We start from the raw sequence: 19,649 nt of genomic DNA, 5'->3' as shown, positions 1-19,649 counted from the left end.
AGCATGGGACTTGCCAGAATTAAAATAGTAATTGATTAACACTTTTAGCTACTGTTACCATGATTATTAAATGTACATAAATCAAAATTCTTATCAATTTTACAAAAATTCCGATGTGCTATCCGTAACATACGAGAGTTGTTGGAACGAATGAAACATGGCGTTTAAAATTAACATTGGTTCAAATACTAATAAATCAATATCATGAACAATTTTCACGCAGAATTATCATGTATTTATAAGTAGCGGTGAATTTGGAGAAATCATTCAGGTAGCAGTTCCTCTGCTAATATCATCTAGGAAAGGTCCTGAAGAGAATAAATAAAACATGCAGGGGGCTCTAGTAAAAGGGCTTTTGTTTTTAGCCCTTGTATTGTGCGTTGCAGCTCAACAAGATCTCCAATCTGGTAAGTTTCATTTATTTACTTCGAGTTTAGAAATTTGAACTATATTTTTAATAGTATTTATGGTTCATTATAACATTACTACTAATGGTTGTATAAGAGTGGTGTCCTTCGGTATCAAGAGTTTCTAGGCTGTCTTCATTAGACCTTTGACTTACCAGATGACGACTTTATATATCCTCTGACCGACATCCAATTGTTGGTTAGAAACATTCAGTTTAAAGAATTTTACTTCAAATATAAAGAACACTCTTCTACTTCAAATATAAAGAACAATCAAGAAGATTAGCCTGAAATTAGATCTTAGGGATATCCGGACCGATGCCAGGCATTGTCCAACTCAGTTGAGAGCTATCACCGCTAATTAAAATATTTGTAAACTTCACAATCATGTTAATTTTAATTTTTTTTTTTATTAATTGCCTACATCTAGAAGTAGTTATAAAAAAATAAATAGTATGACTACGATACATCGAATCAAGTTGTGAACTATTAGATCATTACGTATATAATAATTTTTTTAAAAATTTGTATTCAATAATACAGAATTTATAAAAATAAACTGTTACAAAAGATACAGCCGTGAACCTTCTACATATATTTCTATATAAAATAAAGGAAATTAATATATATATATATATATATATATTATTACATGATTGTGTACATAATATAATTGTTTATATTTGATATTTGTATTTGATATACGATGTATATGGGGATTTTAGATGCGGATGTATGAAAACAATCATAATCATAAAGATTTATTGTACGTAAAAATATACAATTATAGGCTATAGTAATTTCAATGTTTAATACTTAAGTATTCATAAAATATAATGTTATATCCAGCACATTAGTGCCTGAACCAGACCTAGCCAGACCTATCTTAGACACCAATGCCTTATATTAGATAAATATTTTCGTGCAATTTCTGTGTATTACCAATGTGCAAAATAAAATAAAAAAATGTTTAATACTACTGAAATAGGGCATCTTTTAATTATATGCAATTATATCGTCATACTCGTAGAATACTGACGGATCTTTATATGTAATCTTTGTCAGATCCGTCAGTATTCTACGACTATGACGATATGTCAAATAATAATGCTTTAGACCAACATGAGCTGAAAATAATAATAAAATTGTGAAAAGTGGATAGTATGTATGTTAGTCATGAATTAACGATACTAATAAACATTACAGTTAACGTGCAAACCTACGATGATGGCTCAAAATCAGGATCCGATATCCTTGCCGGAATAGATTCAGGTAACCAATTTTATTTTGTAGCTTATATTTATTGTGTATCTACAAATTGCAAACAAGATGATTAAAAATGGTAACCGTCATCTGTAGATGTTTAATTGTAAAACAAAATCTAAAAATTCTATATAGCAACTCACATAACTTTAGTTAGGATATAAAAAAATAACAGAAAAAATTTTGATTGTCTAGATAAAGTAACGGGGGAAGGCCGTACAAATGCAGATATGGCAGCGGTTCAAAGCCTAAACGCCGCCCATTACGAAGTCAGATACGCGGACACACCAATGCAAGTTGATAATGCAGCATATAAGATGCATAAACAACACGTACATCCTTACGGATTAGTTGACCATCATACTAATGTTGGACGTAATGCATTAGAAAATGAAATGCCCATGCATACTAATAGAAAAAATAATATGCTCGATCAGGGTGTAGATTCATATGCCGAACAGGTACTAAAAGCTGCCACTCAGGCTATGATGCATGAAAATGAAGTGAACGCTAGATATGGAGGATATCTCGGTTCACCTACTTCTGCATCTGCTAGCGCAAATGCACAAGCAAAGTCACGCGTAATTAGTGGCAGAAGAAGTCCTCATAATATGAATTTAGATGTTTACGAAGAAGCCGCTGTCGGTGCTAATGAAAGGCATGGACATTCACATCATCTTGAAGATCAATTACTTGCGAGAAATGATGTCGACGAATTAGAAAAATTTATGCACCAGTCTCAAGTCGATGCTGAAACGGAAGAAGCATTGAGGACTGGATACTACTCACCTAGATTAATGAGGCCTGGATATGGTTTACCCTCCTATGGAAATAGTCTAGCTCAAGCACAAGCTCTAGCTCAAGCTCAAGCGCAGGCGAATGCACATGCTCAAGCTCTGACACAAGCTGCAGGTTTGCATGGATATCCACAATATAGACCTGACTTAGTTATGCCCCAATTTGGTTTAGATTATCCTCGTTACAGCGGTGCTCCCAGTTCAGTTTCTAGTTCAGCTTCAGCTCAGGCAAATGCCAATACTAAGTTAAGCGGTTCGGTCCCACCATACTTAGGTTTAGGGTCACCTTCCCAGGCACAGTCCAATGCCCAGGCATATGCTAACGCTGCAAGTAAGTTCAGTTATTAACTTCTAAATTTGCATGTGTAACCATCATATTTTGAGAAATAAATGTGTTTTGCTTGAATTTTTGTTTTTATTTTAGTATTAAATTATGGTTAGCCCATGTTTCCTTTTTCAGATACACAAAGTACGGCTACTGCCCTTGCTTATGCAGGTAAATATAAAAATAATTATTTACTTACATTACAATAACTAAATTATCAAATAAATATTTTTTTTTCTAATTTTTACAGACGGCTATACACGAGTACTTCTTCCTGAAGAGTATATTCTACCACATTTCATACCAGGTGTGTAAATAGTACAAAATTATAATAGTTTAATATACATTAAATATAATTCAGTTTTAGACAACGAATAAAAAGTATATTCTCGTAACATTTATATGCCATTGTAAACTTTCAGGATTCAGGAATTATCCAGTGTGTAGCAGAGAGGGCGAACTCCACTACTATTGGTCCTTGCGATATGAATGCCTTATCTGCTTTTGCCTAAGTAACTTAATGCCAGTATGTGCCAGCTGCGAAGGATGCAGGGCTCGACCGTTACAACCGGAACCTATGCCTTTACCATATCCAGACGTGGAGCCCTTACTTCCGTTACCAGTGCCAAAAGTATTACCTTTACCACAACCAGATTTAATTCCATTTCCATACTTTCCTCTGCCAAATGTCATACCTTTACCGGATGTGGCACCAGACTTCGGGCCTGATGTAGTTCCACTAATACCCTTCCAACCTGATGTTATTCCATTACCACCAGTACCCTTCTCACCAGAAGTTATTCCACTATCACCAATACCTTTCCAACCAGAAGTTATTCCACTGTCACCAATACCCTTCCAACCAGAAGTTATTCCACTGTCACCAATACCTTTCCAACCAGAAGTTTTTCCACTGCCACCTTTGCCACCAATACCATCCCAACCTGATGTTATTCCACTACCACCTCTACCACCAATACCCTTCCAACCAGATGTTTTTCCACTACCATCCCTACCACTAACACCCTTCCAACCTGATGTAGTTCCACTGCCACCTCTGCCACCAGCACCTCAAGGTTTGTATTGACTGTTCGTACAAACATAAAAAAAATAGATATGTACATCGACAAATTATTAATTTGTTTGCTACGCAATATGCACAATTATAAATGAATTATTGGATGATAACTTTATTTGCTTGAATGCAAGTTATTACATTAAATACTTCATTTAACGTTAAAAAAAGACTCTGCATTCAACCGAGTGGCATGCAAATATTTCATTTGAAACTTGTTAATTATAATATCAACAGTAAGAAAGACATAGATCAGTGTATATATATATATATATATATATATATGTGTGTGTGTGTGTGTGTGTGTGTGTGTGTGTGTGTGTGTGTGTGTGTGTGTGTGTGTGTAAATTATAAAAATCTATAACTGGAAAATAATTTCACAAATTTTCAGTTACTTGCATAAATATAATAAAAATCATGTTCTACTTAAATCATTATAGATATTAGAATCATTAAAAATAATCTCTAATACGCAGTAACATGCAGTCCGCTACCCAGCCACGTGTACTTTCCAAATCCATTGAACCCTTGCCAAGTATGTATATGCATGGAAGTGCTAGACTTCTACGGGAAATCAGATCTCACGATTAAATGCGAAGATAATCATCAATGTGGTGAGTATTAAAAGTTTTAAAAACTAAAAGTTTAAGCAACTTTTGTTCCGCAAAATAAAAAGTAATTACAGTCGAGAACAATTGGTAATACATATAATAAGAAAAAATTTAATAAATTTAAATTAACTAAAAACCATCTTTTGAAAGTTGCTCAGAAATGAGAGGTACAGGCAGATATAGTACTCGTAATTAGCTCTCTTACACAAATGAATTTATAGACAGAAGATTTTTTTTTATACCACTGAAGCGGCAAACAAGCATACGGCCCACCTGATGGTAAGCGGTTACCGTAGCCTATTTTACCGTATACCGTAGTGTAGCGTGGTTACCTGGAAGAGATCGCTTTTGGTGATAAAGTCGCTCATTGTTTTCTCATTGTGATTATTTCTTGTAATTGTTTATATCTATAATAAGTTTACTATTGTAATCTTTTGGAGGAAACAATGAAGAGTATCTATCTATCTATATATTACCTAGAATCTATACTTACAATTCTTTGTTTTACATTACAGTTCCACAGCCTCTGCCACTACCTAATCCAGGTAAATAAAATATTTAAATGAAATAACTCATAATAGTTATAATACACTACAGACTCAGACCTTTTTTACTTATACTAAATTCTAGTTAAAAATTTAAGCAGCGTGCAGCTAACTCAAGAGATTCACATTGTTTCATAAGATTTTATATCTAAATAAATTTCCTATAATAAAAATATATACATATTTATATAGGTCCAGAAGTTTTACCACAGCCTTTCCCAGATAAATTTAGTACTTTAATTATTTGTACATTAAACACTCTAACTATAAACTCATTTATAAACATAAATAACAAAACATTAACATAACAACCGTTTGGTGACATCATAAATCATCACACAATGTCATCACTCCTTTTATTCTCATTCTATTTAAAAAGCAAATAAAAAAAAAACAAATTTTAAAACAAAAACAGTTTTAGAGAAGAAAAACTTGATACAGACCTTAAAATCATCAGCATCATCATATCAGCCTTAACTGTCCACTGCTGGACATAAGCCTCCCCATTTGAGGGATTGTGACAATAGTTGCCACGCTTGGCAGGAGGATTGGCAACAGCAGTTAGGCTTTCGAGATGTTTTAAAAAGGACGCCGCTGTCCGTTCCTCTACCTCTCTTAGTCGCCTCTTACAACACCCACGGGAAAGGAAGAGGAGGCCTAATCTATGCCGGGACCACCCGGCCATACAGTTTAAGCCAAGTTAATCTCAGTATAAACTAGTCAACTTATCCAACGTGGTTTTACAAAAACAGATTTATGTCCAGCAATACGATGTTGATGAATTGTTAAACGAAACGAATATTTATTTGTCAAAACACTTTTACATTAAAGGAACGAAAAAAGCAAGGAAAATTTACTCTACGAATTACACACTAGGCATGCGAGCTTGTATCGTGTCGTTCAGAAATGCGATTAAGCCATCGTGATAATTTAAGTGTTCGGCTGAGATATAAAGATACATACACGCCAACTGTACCATTAAGTTATAGTAACGTTCTAAAAGTATCAACAGTAATATTTGGTCATATAGTTAACCACAGCACACACAGTGTTCTAACGGGTTAGCTATGGTCTATAATCCATAGTCCATTACCCAAATTAATGGTTTGAAACACATGCTATTCGTACCGTCCGATCTAAATCTGGGACTATAAAATCTTAGTGTCCAAGTGAAGACTGGATCTATCTTTGATTATTCTTGTTAATCTATTGTTCACTGACATTGGAAATAAGCTGTAAATTACTTTTTACATATTTAAATAGATATTTATCCACTTCCGGAACCAAGTGAGTTAATTCTATTACATTAAATTGTGGTATAGTGAGTACCTTTATTTTAGGAGATATCTTTTTAAAATTAAAAGATTTGGACACAGGATTTGAACCTATGTATTCTGAATCAAATTAAAAAAGGCTTTCCCAAGAGACTACAGCATAGGGTTTCAAAAGGGGGTTCAAGAGGTCTTCGGCGGCAATGCGCGCGTTAATACCACTGGTATTGCAAATGTTCACAAGCTACGGTAACCGCTTACTTTTAGGTATATACTTGTTTGCCATCTCTGTGGTATAAAAAAAAAGATAAATAATGTTCATTGTAAAATTATAACAATAATAATATAACCAAAATAGATGAGAGACATAATTTTTACTTTTAAATTTAATGTATGATATTGTATACTTTTAAAGTAAAAAATTACCTTGATAGAAATTTTAAATATTAGAAATTAATATAAATACGAAAGAAAAAAATAATATATATGAATAATATATATGTTTGTGCTATTTTTTTTAATTAACATTTACATTACAGTGCCAGAGCCACTTCCGTTACCGGTTCCCGGTGAGTTCATAAAAAAATACATTTGCTCACTAGATAGTAAGGTAAGAAATATGGCAACCTGAGATATTTACCAGAGGGAGACTTTGTACAAAAGTCGATTGCTTGGATACCTCTGTCCCATTCGTGTTTCAGCCGTGAAGCAGTTGTATTTGCATAGCTGTGTTTCGGTTTGAAGGGTGAGATATGGCGTGAATTTACTGGGTACAGAGGAATAACATCTGAGTCCTCAGGAATGGCAACGCATGGGAGGTATCATGGGCGAAACAGTATACTCTGTTATGTCCATGGACATCTCATGTCTCTAGGCGACGGATACCACTTTCCATCAGGTGGGCCGTCAGCTTGTTTGCCATTCTAAGTTGTATAAAAAAAAAAGGATAATTTAGAAATTAGAATTCAAATTCAAATTAAAAATATCTTTATTCATGTAGGTCTATTCCAGACACTTATGATATGTCAAATCTACCGTCAGTTCGGAATGATTTCGAGATGAGAAGAACTGACAAGAAACTCAGCTCGTATTCTTTTCAAATAAATTTTATATTTGTTTACAATAATATAGATTTATTTTTTAAATTTAATTGTCTTAAATATCTACTTTGGAGGTATAATTTTAAATTGAAATTGTCTAAAAGATTTCCCATCCTTATTAAAGAAGTTTACTATAAAAAAATATTGATTACATAAATCATAAATGATGTATTTTATGCAAATTCAAATTAATGTTGATTCACATATCATGTTCACAGTTTATAATAATCCAATTTTAGTGTTCATATTGGCAAAATAGAAGAATTAATTAATAAAATTTCAGTGTTACCACCACAACCTGTCCCGGTGCCGGTACCAGAACCATTGCCATTACCTTACCCTGAAATAGTGCCCGAACCATGTAAGTATTATTAGTCTATTTGCTATACAATAAGTACTAAATATTATTTTTATCAGACTAATCAATGAGGAGGTCCTGCTTAGGGTTAAGGAAAAAAGACAAATTATTAGAACTATTGAGGACAGAAGGGGAAAAATGTTGGGACACTTGATACGACACGACGAACTTATGAACATTATAATAGAAGGTAAGATAGAAGGATGGAGAACGAGAGAGAGAGAGAGCGAGACCGAGACATAGTTACATCAGGCAGATCAAGGAAGGAGTTGGTGTCGTGTCGTATCAAGGGGTGAAGAGACTCGCTGAAAATCGTAGTGAGTGGCAAGAGCTCCACCGACAAGAGCGCAGCTCTTAAATAGATAGAAGAAGATATTATTCTGCAGTATTAACAATATTTTGATAATAATTAAAATGAAAAACGTATTATAGATATTTTGACATATTTTGCAGTTTGTTTCTCGTCGGGTGTAATAAATAGTATAATGTTTTTTAACAGTACCTTGGCTGCCTGTGACTCCAGCACCTAACGCTCCATTTAACCCCAGCCCATTACCTGAACCTTCACCACGTAAGCCAAAGACAATCGTTACTCTTACAAATAACTGTTCATTAGACAAACTGATAGATTTAATTTTATATTACGTATACCTTAATTGTGTAAGTAGAAGTAAAAATAATATATAGCATAATATAGAAGGAAAAATAGAGGGCAAAAGAGGAAGAGGAAGACCGAGGAATAACTACATGCGACAGATAAAAGAAACACTAGGTGTCATGTCGTATAGGGAGGTCAAGGATATGGCCTGGGATAGAACTGGATGGAAGAAGATGCATGAATTAGTTGCAACAACAAGAGGAAACTCTTAAATGAAAACAAGAAGATACCTTAATTATTGATTGACATTCATAAATTCCTTGGAATTATTACTATTTTAGTTCTTATTACATTTCTTGATTTTTCTATTATCAAATATTACAGATGAATCCTGCAGACCATACCCACCAAATATTCCATTCCAACACCCATGGGACGAGTGCCAGGTTTGCGTCTGTACAGAGGGCTACACCGTCACCGGGGTTATCGTCATTGAGGTCAACTGCTACACCCAGGATTATTGCTGTCAGTATATTTGATAGTTATTATTTTAGTAATTTTTTTATGTATATACAAAACGTAAAAAGAAAGAAAGAAATAATGTAATCGGAGAAGCATGTGACCCACACAATAGCGCATAAAACAGGAATAAAAGAAACAATACAAATAGTAGCAATCAAGGACATGATTGTGGATAAGGCGCTATGATTTCAACCCCAACGATCTACTCCACAAGGACTAGTCCGCCATGGTCAACGCTTGTATTGAATCAGTAAAAGTAATCTACATTTACACCAATATAATAAAGAGGAAAGATTTGTATTTTTGTGTGTATGTATGTAATGAATAAACACAAAAACTACTTTGCCAATTTCAAAAATTCTTTCACTATTAGAAAACTACATTCACCCTGAATAACATAGGTTATATTTATTGCCAGGAAAGATTAAGGATCCTTACTAAAACTTTAGTAACGTAACACAAGGTGTAAACAATTATATAAAATATCTTTCGTCGCGTGCGCTGCGGAAACTATTGGTGATAGAACAAAAGTATGTTCTACGATATTGAAGAAAATATCAATAACTATAAAAAACTTCGCGATACTATATGTCCAACTATTATCGTTATGTCACAATAACCGCTTTTTAAAATATTGTAAAAATGTCTACCCGTGCGAAGCCGGGACGGGCCGCTAGTAATATATATTTTTAATTTAAAGTATGCGTTATGATGTATAACCGTTTACAGTTTTTTTATCAATGCAATATGTTTTATGAGTTATCTTGTATTGTTATAATTTAAAGATTTTGTTTAAACATTATTTGGTTACAGGCATTCCTAATCCACTCGGTCTACCAGGTGAGAACACACAATATTCTGAGCTACTCCCATCATTGCTTGATCTCTACCGTCCTAAGAAGGCTTTGAATTTCTTATACTTCATACCACCATCACACGCGCTGTGTACCCTGCAATCTGATATTATCTCCAACCCTTGCATCCTTGCAGTCTCGTTGATAAATTTAGACAAGAAAAAACCTATTATATTCTCACCAATGCTAAATAATCTTTTTTCTTAAATAAATCCCGATATTTTCCATTTCAATAGCATAGTCTCTAATTTGATATACTTTGCAATATAAAAATCATTGTAGATAATAAAATATGTAAAATAACAAATGTTTTAATCCAATTCCAGCATCCCAACCTTTCTCGAAACCATCTTATACAAGTGAGTTAAGCATTACATAACTGAATCTTTTGTTTTCAGATTATAATGATATATATTGAAAAATATTAAACTATTTTTTTATAATTTCAGATTTTGTGCAACCGCTTGGGTTACTAGGTAAGTCATAATTTAAATTTCATTATAATATCATTTACCTAATTTCTCTAATAAGTGAATATATATAACTTTCTATATTCTGTAACTATTACAGAGTTTATTCAAATATGCATAAATTAATAAGATAAAAAAAAACTTATACATGATAGCCATTTTAGAGTCGCAATACAAAATAAAAACATTTATTGACCTACCAACGAGCACCTGAACATTAAAACACTGAACTGAACGAATAAAGTAAAAATTTACGACGTAACACGAACATGTTAGAATTGACACAGAAACGTAAACAGGTCTCAGGTGCCGTTAAAAAGTAGAAACATCAACGTAGAAAATTGGGAGTGAGTCTAATTTCGTGGGCAGTGAGAGTGCTTTTAAAATAAACACAATAAAGGGCGGGGTACCTACGCCACAATTCGAGTTGGGCGATCAATAGGCAATAGACGTGACAATCAACCGAGCAAACTGGCCCTTCAATGATTGACTGAATATGAGCTAAGTGTATTGGTTTCTCGACGCCCATTTATCGAATTCGTTCAACTCTGAATGTGATATCGATATTGCAAGGGGTCCTATTGTAATTGTGCACTTTGCTCCTTTATTTAAGCTTAGGCGTTATTTCATTTCATATATATTTCTATACATTAATATTAATATATGGAAATGTTTAATATTTTTTTTGCAGAAAAAAATGTAACCTAATTACTTTAAAATTTTAATAAATCACTTCGTAACTGATATTAATTATTTAATATATAAAAAAGAACAAATAAAATATTATACTATTATTTTGTATCGTATTTTAGGTGATTCCAGTAGTGCAGAAGCTCAAGCCCAGACTAATGCTCAAAGCAATATGCAACCTTACGTCTCTGGATATAATACACCAAGTCTAGTATTTCCAAACACTATACCTGCATACGTACCAAACGGATCATTGTTTGGAAGTGGTCAATCTTCTGCAACAGCTGAAGCCCTCGCAAATGCAGGTTCCAATTTAGAAGGATTAGGAGTTGGTTACCCCGAAACATATTTGCCTGGAGTATCACAGTTTGGAGAAATTCAATCATCAACTATAGCTCAAGCCTTAGCAAATACTAATTCTAATTTAGAAAGCTATCTTTTAGGAGCACCTTTGTTTGGTGGTAGTCAGTCTTCAACTTTAGCTGAAGCTCTTGTAAATTCAGATCTAAACATAAAAAATTATCCCAGTGTGTATTTACCAGGCAGATCTTTGTTTGGTAGTGGGCAATCTGCAGCGTTAGCTGAAGCTTTAGTTAATAGTAATTCTTATTTAGAAGAGTATTCACCTGTCAACCTTTTGGGTAATAGTGCCCAAACTTTAGCCTCTGCTGAAGCTCTTGCAAGTACAGATAATAACTTAGGATATTTACCCAGTCAATCTTCGACATCAGCGGAAGCATTAGCAAATACTGGTCCTAACTTGGGTAATGCGCAAGCATCAGCTATAGCTGATGCAATGGCGAATGTAGGATCTAACTTAGGAGAGAGCTACTCAAGCGGATATTTACCAGGAGATCTATTAGTACCTGGACAGCAATATCTACTAGAAAGAGGTCAATTTTCAGCAGATGCTTTAGCAAATACTGTTACTGGAAATTTCGGAGGCTATGATCCCGCTCAAACTGAAGTTGCAACCGACGGTCTAAACTTTCTTTCGAATATTAATGCATATCCATACAGCCCAACGACTCCATACAACAGTCTAGGCTATCAACCTGTACAGTCGGATGCTGTTGCAAGTAAGTTTTATTGTTTTGCATAATTTTCTAATATTATTGATTGAAAATATGGAATTTTATTTAACGATAAACCACGAAGTAGTTACGATCATCGCATTTTTCAGTAATAAAATAAAACAGAAAATGGATCAACTATTTATAATGAAATCGTGTACAATTTCCATATAAATATTGATTTCTATATTTTAGTTACATAAATAAACTCACGAATAACCATGTAGCGAAGGAGTAATATAATATTACAATATATTACCACTCCTCTTCATTATAAAGATGCCGTAAGTACCAACTACGGGAACAAAGCAGAATCTACCGATGTAAAGAACTCTCGAACTAAATCCACTTACACACAGGTCAGCCGGTTAATAGAATGCTATATCTATATACAGTATGATGTATGTACATCCTCGTTTTATTAGAATAACCCATAACTAGCAATAGAACGTTGAAATATCAAAGACGTATCGAATGTAATCGTCAACATAAGCTAATAATTTATAAAATAAAGCTAAATAATTTTGTCAATTTTTTAGGTGCTCAAAGTTTGGCGGAATCTTTACATTTAGGACAGGGCATGTTAAAATCGGGTGAGTACTACAATCCACAGACATAAACAGAACGCGTAAGTCCATTAGCTTTTGTCACACACGCTCACGTTCTCGAAGGGCCACCACCGAAACATTGTACGCAAAGAAAATTATTTAAGCAAAGTTGCGTATAATTTTTAACAAGCGTATCCCTGTAATCCCCTGGTGGGCTCTGACAACTTTTGGGACATAAATTAAAAATATATTACAAGAGCAGATGGTGTGCGGCTCTCATGCAAATTCTATTTAATCAAACTTCCGTTGGATCTTCTTGGCTTTTACCTATTGGATTTTTTCTTACGCAACTGCCTTCAAAATTTAGTTGGCAACATACTGCTAAGATTGAATTTATTGAGGTAGGTTTGAAACGATTTTTAAAAATTATTTTTTTAATCTATAAATTAATTTATCCTATATATTATGTCTTATATGTATGAAAAACAAATTTCATTTATTTTCCAAGTTAAGTAAGTTTAAAGTTATATAACAATGAACTTAACGAATCTTAAACATCGTATAATAAATTTGAGAATTGAATATTGCGTTTTTAGGTTTTGTTAATGCGTGATGATGCAACTCCGTTATCAGTACACTGGCGAAATAAATAGATACATAGATAGATACTCTTTATTGTTTTCTCCAAAAGATTACAATAGTAAACTTATTATAAATATAAACAATTACAAGAAATAATCACAATGAGAAAACAATGGGCGACCTTATCGCTAACAGCGATCTCTTCCAGGCAATGGTGAGGATAAAGACAAATTACTAGACCTATCGTATTTTTCGGTAGTTAACCACGATGGTTTCCAAGGAGGACTGCGTAGAGGACGTACTGATAGAATTTATTGCTAGCAGTAAGGCCTTAAGATCCCATTACTAACAATCCCTTCCCCTATAGGGCGAGGGCTGTGCAAGTACGTGGGTGACAGGTACCATCTCGCTTGCCAAGCTTGTTTCTGCTTGGAAGGGCCCGACGGGCATATCTTAGCTCAGTGCTTGGGCAACCCTTGCGAATAAGGCAGACATGTAAGCAAAAATCCAATAAAACATATTAAATACTTTTGCCGAATATTTAATAATGTACTGAACTGTTATATTAATTAGCAATTAACAAGTGATGTGTATTTTGCCCACCAAAACACAACATAGATACCCTCAAATGTGATAATGAAAAATAAAATTTGAAACTACTTCCAATAGTTATACTACGTAATCCTAATATGTGCAATTGTGGCACAGATGTGGGTGATTTGAATCACACTCTCCTAAATTGTCCTCTCTATGACCATTCTGTTCTTTTCAATTCCCTCCTTTCCTTCCGTATTCCCTTACCAACATCAGTTCCAGTATTATTGTTTCTTGATAATTTAGAAGTATATAATTTGATTTCCTCTTTTATTCTTATCAATAATATTAAGTTGTAAATTTTCTTATTTTATATACTTTTCATATACATATATATTTTTAAGGTTAAATATATTGTAGTTTCTATTTAGGTATCTGTCCTTTTCCTTATATTATCCATTATTCAACTTTTCTGATCCTTATCCTAAATTTCTTCGTCCAAAACTCCTTTCCTAAAATGCTGTTTCCCAAACTTTGTTTTCGGCGGATGCACTTTGTGCCGTGCCATAAGAAAGGAAAAAAAAAATACGTAATCCAATGAACCATCCCATAAATACTAGATGCGAGTAGAATTTCAAAGACAATATTGCAATTATAAATGTTAATGAGTCCACTAAGAGTTCTGTAGATAACATTTCTAAGAATTTTCCAAGTTAAATGGAAGCTATAATTAATTCTAATAGATACATTGGAATACTTTCAACGTTGGAAAAAGTGCTTTTACCCCATTATAGCATGAAACGAATCGTTTACGACAAAGGGAAATATTATAGACATTCAAAATGAAAAGTTAGAATTAATAAATGATATTAAACTGAAAAAAAAAAATGCACTCAAATACAAAGTCGCTTCCAAATGAATTTCCCAGAGGACATTTTACTAGAGATTATACAACGGTATCACTATCAAACTCATCCTGCTGCCAGGCAGATGTAATTTCACGGCTGTGTTTCGGTTTGAAGGATAGGATATGAAAGTGAAATTGCAGGGTACGGAAGCATAACATCTTAGTCCTCAGGGATGGCAATACATGAGGGGTACACTGGGCTATTTTTGATGAGTTGATAACATTGTTTACTTATTTATAAGCAAATGGAACATATGGGGAAAATCTTGAACCGCCCAGTTGTTACAGTTAGGCATGTTTGTTTACTATTATTCTTATATTATATTAAAATTAAATATGTTATTAAAAAGTTAACATTTTTGTTTCAGTCGATGTTGATGCAGGCGTGGAGAGCTTGATGGCAAATACAGAAATTATATAAAAGAAATTTTTAACTATATACGCGGCTATTAAGAATTGAAATGAGATTGTTTTCTTTTTTTTACATTTAGTTCTTTTTTATTTTGTTAAATGAAATCATTAATATGGGCAGCAAATGATACTACCAATGTAACTGATTAAAATAAATTGGTGTCATAAATTGAATTATTTTAATTAACATCTTCGGAAACTAAATACCTAATAGTATCTAGAAGAGCTAGTATAGCTAGATAGACTTTTACGGATATCAATTCTGTGTATTTCATTTCTCTTTTCTCAAAAAGTATATTAATATAAAAAGCATCTAGATACTTTTTACTTGACGTATCGTATTGTGCAAATAGAGAGAACTGTTTTCTAAAAGAATAATATTTTGATGTAAGTTTTAATTAAAACCTCTAATATAGGTTATACATAATTATAAGCAGACAGTTGTTTAGTATACAATGCTTTTAAAAGCATTCCGTATAATCATAATTCTAATAATCAAATTCTAGACACACTGCCATCTAAACATATTTCAGTACAACTATAAATAAGTTTACAAATACAAGAAAAATCATAATAACACAGTATATAGTCAAATACGAAAAGAACTCAACCCATTTCACAATAAGTACGTAAAGCAATAAAATACAACGATATGTTACAATAATAATAAAAAATAAAATTGAAAAAACAAGAACGCATCTCACTTTCAAACGCGGGAAGTTATGACAATTCGGAGTTTCATACTGCTCGTGTTAAGTGGTGAGACATGAAAAAGATAATTTTTATAGGGCGGATAACATCGGGAACTTGATATTGAGGTGTAAAAAGTCTTAATAAATTTCCCTCTTGTCATTTCGCTCGGTTTTATGAATGTAATATTAAATGCTAATTCGAGAATATCATCCGAATAGATAGATTTAACGCGAATCCTCAACTGTTCATACCGTGAACAGAATATTAATGTTTTATTAATCGCATTCTTTATTGGAAAGTATTTTGAGAACTTGCAATTTTTCTCGCGACTTTAGCCGGGTTACAACAATTAATTGAGTTGTTAAGTTGTCAAAAAGTAATAAATAACCGAATAAACAAAAACTCACTTTTTCATTTATAATATTAGTACGGATTAATGGATCCAGTCCCGTGTGATCCCGGAATAGGCCACCCCTTCTTTCCTCATGGGTGTTGTAAGAGGAGACTAAGGGAAAGCGAGGGATGGGCAGCAGCATCCCTCTTAAAACATCTCGAAAGCCTAACTGCGGTTGCCAATCCGCCTGCCAAGTATGGCAACTACTAACAAAACCATCCTAGAGGGAGGTTATGTTCAGCAGTAGACAAAGGCTGATATGATGATGATGATTAAGGATTGATGAAGCACATCCCAAGATCAGACATACTGAATAGATACCTAATGTGTTTATTTATAAAATAGTTAATTACAATAAAGCCTATATTAAATAAATAGACAATTACAAAAACAAAACAAAATCTCTAGGATCCCTAGTATATGAATAGGCAAAGAGTTAACAACTGCAAGACAGCTGGCTTTAATTTCCCTCTTTGTTAATATTACTGTACAACTTTAATGCACAATATGGACATATTTGAGACAGCTACTGCGTATTTTTTTTTTGTATGAAGTTTCTCTCTATGAGACGTACAAAAAATATTTTAAACAAATAATCAAGCCACTCCACTTCTCAGTTTTATATTGCGAGGAACGAGGTCTTATTTCTAATTACTTGCGAGCATATTGACGTCTTGAAGAACGTAGCTGGTTTCAACGACGCCCAGCACCGTGGCCACAAATGGCATGATAGTCATGACTCGAGTGACTCCGAGTCCGATGATTCTAATAGCGACATGATCAGTGGATATTCAGAAGAAACTAGGTACTAAAGCATTTTATTGTATTTATGTATTATTCAAAGATTTGCTGGAATCTTGACAACAAATTTTGACCACCATCACGCTTTCTTCTGCTCTACACACTTCTGCACTATACATGTATTCAAGACTTTCAAGATCTGGTTATTTCATCACACTTTTCAAATTTAACTACTGAATAGAGTAAATAGGTTTGACAAATATTACTTTTATTGTTAATATTCCTAAATTATTGCATCGACTATTTAAAAATGGACTGACCTCATACTTTTTCGTTTGATGTTTTATGACTTACAAAATCTCAATCCAGTGTTTATTAGTATTATCTAGTCATTATAATATTTGTTTTCTAAACTTTTTGAAACAAAAATGAGTTGTTCAAAGATCCGACGGCTAATAAATGGATCAATTGAAACTTTATGTTAAAGTGCAGCTACTTTATAATATGAAGCGACTTCAACCGTGATACTGTTTAGCTCTTCATCAAGAAATAAGCAAATTAAATGAAAAAAGTTTTTTCTCTAATCTGACTCTCCAGGTTTAGTGTGTTTAAACGAACGAACGAACTCTTCCACCTTCCTATTGTATTAAATATATCAGTAAATACTGTTAACGATTAAAATCTTACAGTTCTGACATATCATCTGAAACATACTCATCAAGCGACTCTTCAGATGCTTCCTCGGCGGAAACTAAGGAACGAAGGAGAGCGTATGTTTATTTATGTTTTTTATTTAGTGATATCTAACCATTTGTAATATACTTGACATTTGGAAATCGAATACGGGACTTCATTTATGCAACGCGACAGGCTTACCATTGTATCACTATGATCATCAATACTGACATTAGTTACTTAAACAGTAAATACTTCTTATTGAAATCGTAGTTTAGCAATACGATTATCAACTTTTTCGAGAATTCATCGTAATCGTTACACAAAATTCTACCAACAGTTAGCAGACCTGATCCAAGACATCTAGGGTAGTTGGTAATTAAATTAAAGTTTTTACAATTTAAAAATGTATAATTACGAAATAACAACTTTATCTTCAACTAAATACGTACCTTTAAAAAACTTGTAATAAACAGAAGATAAGTTACTTTAATAAAAGAGAATTTTATTAATATTAATTCAGACTTAACAGAAACTTACCCTTATGGTGCGATTTTGTCCGTCCGTCTGTCTATCACTGCGCTATATCTCTCTCATCAACTACTAATGCTTTTGATTTGAAATTTGGAACAGTTTTACATATTATTGGTTCGCACATATTACAATGAAAATAATTGAAAACATATTTTTATTTTCTTTGCTACGGGGTCCAAAATGGTTACTCAAAACTTCGACTCAAAAAATCGCCCTCTAGTTCAAATGTGGTATTATATAATATGAAAGAGCTTCATTTGTATATTTTAAAACTAATTATTTATTTACAACATATTTTTTAGTTGTGAGCATTACAATCTTTTCAAAGCAAAATAAGCTTCTTCTTCAATCTCATTAGTATTTTCTTTCTTCTCTCACGTGGAGATCGTGCTTATTTCGAGAGCAATATTTTATTTAATATTCAAATGTTTAGCACACAAGCACATAGAGTATGCACTCCTTGTCTTCACGACATGATGAAGAAGCACAAGAATATAGGAATCAAGTGGATCTGCAGTGGTTACCAGAGAGCTCGACGTTCCTTTAAAAGTGATTGCATGATGCGCTACAGGATTTGTCAGGATGGCACATGTACGTATATTTGATATTCTGTTACCTTTATTCGTATCTCAAGAGGTTAAACTTTCCATTTCCTAAGATAATTAAAAAAGTATGATCTCTTAATATCGAATAGTCTGATGGCTTCTGATACAAAGTGGTAAGTGTCATCTAAGACATAAACAGTACCATATACCTTTCTGGATATGCTGTAATGATAACCATTATGCCCTCATTCCTGACAACTATGATATTTTGCTTCCATTCCCCATAATTTTACTGCCATATCTCATAACATATCCCTTTAATTTAAAACAAACATGCAAGCACAATTGCTTTCCTCCAGAAATACGAGCGGGACGGGGTCCCCGTGTAGACGACTTTAATACAAAAAATTCTCTGCGGTAAATTGCAATTGAGTTACGGTATTTAAGGGATTTTGTTCTTTGGATTCATCAATAGCGAGTTATTAAATAACATGCATTGTTTTGTGTATTCAGAGCTGTGTATAAATTTCTTTCTCTGTTTAATACTTTCTGTTTTCTTTGCCAATGTTTTTGCACACAAAAAAAAATACTTTATCACTTAACTCAGCTTCATGTTTTTCAATTGCTCAATTGTTTCCCTTAGACAAAATTCAAAAGAAATTGATTTCAGGCGACGCATCTAACTTAAATTATTGTCCCCGGAATCCTATCAAAGTTGAAGCTCGAGAGAAATGGGAACTGAACAAATAATTGTATTCAATCATAAACAAATAACTTCATTCAGATAAAACTTTGCTGGGACGCCAAGATGTTTCTTTGCAGATGTCAAAATAGAGTGATAAGGGGGTACGGTAATATCGTTTTCAATTATACCCGTTGGCCAAATATTTTTCTTCTTTTTTTTTTACAGTATTTGTTAAGCTGTACGACCACAGATGCAAGAATGATTCGTACCACGGCCGACACTGGTTCTATGTGTACAGAGTGTGAAGTAAATGCTGTGTCTGTCTTAAAATAATTAAAATTTTAATGTTTAATCATTTCTGACTTTAATTTAAACCTATTTTAAAATTAATATTGTGATATCGTGTTAGGTAATTTGCATATTATTGGAAAAAAAATCCTA

General features: G+C 33.2%; 2 protein-coding genes across 2 annotated transcripts; both read left to right on the top strand.

The window, feature by feature from the left end:
* Nucleotides 1–314: 314 nt before the first annotated feature.
* LOC116413787 (uncharacterized) lies at nt 315–15,112 on the top strand. The gene is made up of 16 exons (XM_052902228.1): nt 315–407; nt 1,614–1,679; nt 1,866–2,798; nt 3,215–3,868; nt 4,344–4,481; nt 4,994–5,023; nt 6,834–6,863; nt 7,678–7,755; nt 8,252–8,323; nt 8,735–8,875; nt 9,686–9,712; nt 10,053–10,085; nt 10,176–10,202; nt 11,009–11,965; nt 12,499–12,552; nt 14,899–15,112. Exons 1-16 carry the CDS (start codon nt 329–331, stop codon nt 14,949–14,951), a joined length of 3,372 nt encoding a protein of 1,123 aa, XP_052758188.1. The 5' UTR covers nt 315–328; the 3' UTR covers nt 14,952–15,112.
* Nucleotides 15,041–19,520, top strand: LOC116413802 (uncharacterized). The gene is made up of 5 exons (XM_052902227.1): nt 15,041–15,079; nt 16,646–16,833; nt 17,459–17,539; nt 18,412–18,569; nt 19,434–19,520. Exons 1-5 carry the CDS (start codon nt 15,041–15,043, stop codon nt 19,511–19,513), a joined length of 546 nt encoding a protein of 181 aa, XP_052758187.1. The 3' UTR covers nt 19,514–19,520.
* Nucleotides 19,521–19,649: the final 129 nt, after the last annotated feature.

This window comes from Galleria mellonella, unplaced genomic scaffold (genome assembly GCF_026898425.1).
Source record: "Galleria mellonella isolate WM207_F2 unplaced genomic scaffold, CSIRO_AGI_GalMel_v1 utg8742, whole genome shotgun sequence".
Classification (NCBI taxonomy): Eukaryota; Metazoa; Arthropoda; class Insecta; order Lepidoptera; family Pyralidae; genus Galleria; species Galleria mellonella.
The sequence above is the reverse complement of the archived record's forward strand: the minus strand, read 5'-3'. Positions and strand labels throughout refer to the sequence as shown.

Coding starts and splice junctions, on each gene's coding strand:
- LOC116413802 (XM_052902227.1), top strand. CDS start 15,041: ATGAAATCATTAATATGGGCAGCAAATGATACTACCAAT. Junction 16,834..17,458: donor GGATATTCAGAAGAAACTAG/GTACTAAAGCAT, acceptor AAAATCTTACAG/TTCTGACATATCATCTGAAA. Junction 18,570..19,433: donor GATTTGTCAGGATGGCACAT/GTACGTATATTT, acceptor TTTTTTTTACAG/TATTTGTTAAGCTGTACGAC.
- LOC116413787 (XM_052902228.1), top strand. CDS start 329: ATGCAGGGGGCTCTAGTAAAAGGGCTTTTGTTTTTAGCCCTTGTATTG. Junction 9,713..10,052: donor TAATCCACTCGGTCTACCAG/GTGAGAACACAC, acceptor ATCCAATTCCAG/CATCCCAACCTTTCTCGAAA. Junction 12,553..14,898: donor ACAGGGCATGTTAAAATCGG/GTGAGTACTACA, acceptor TTTTTGTTTCAG/TCGATGTTGATGCAGGCGTG.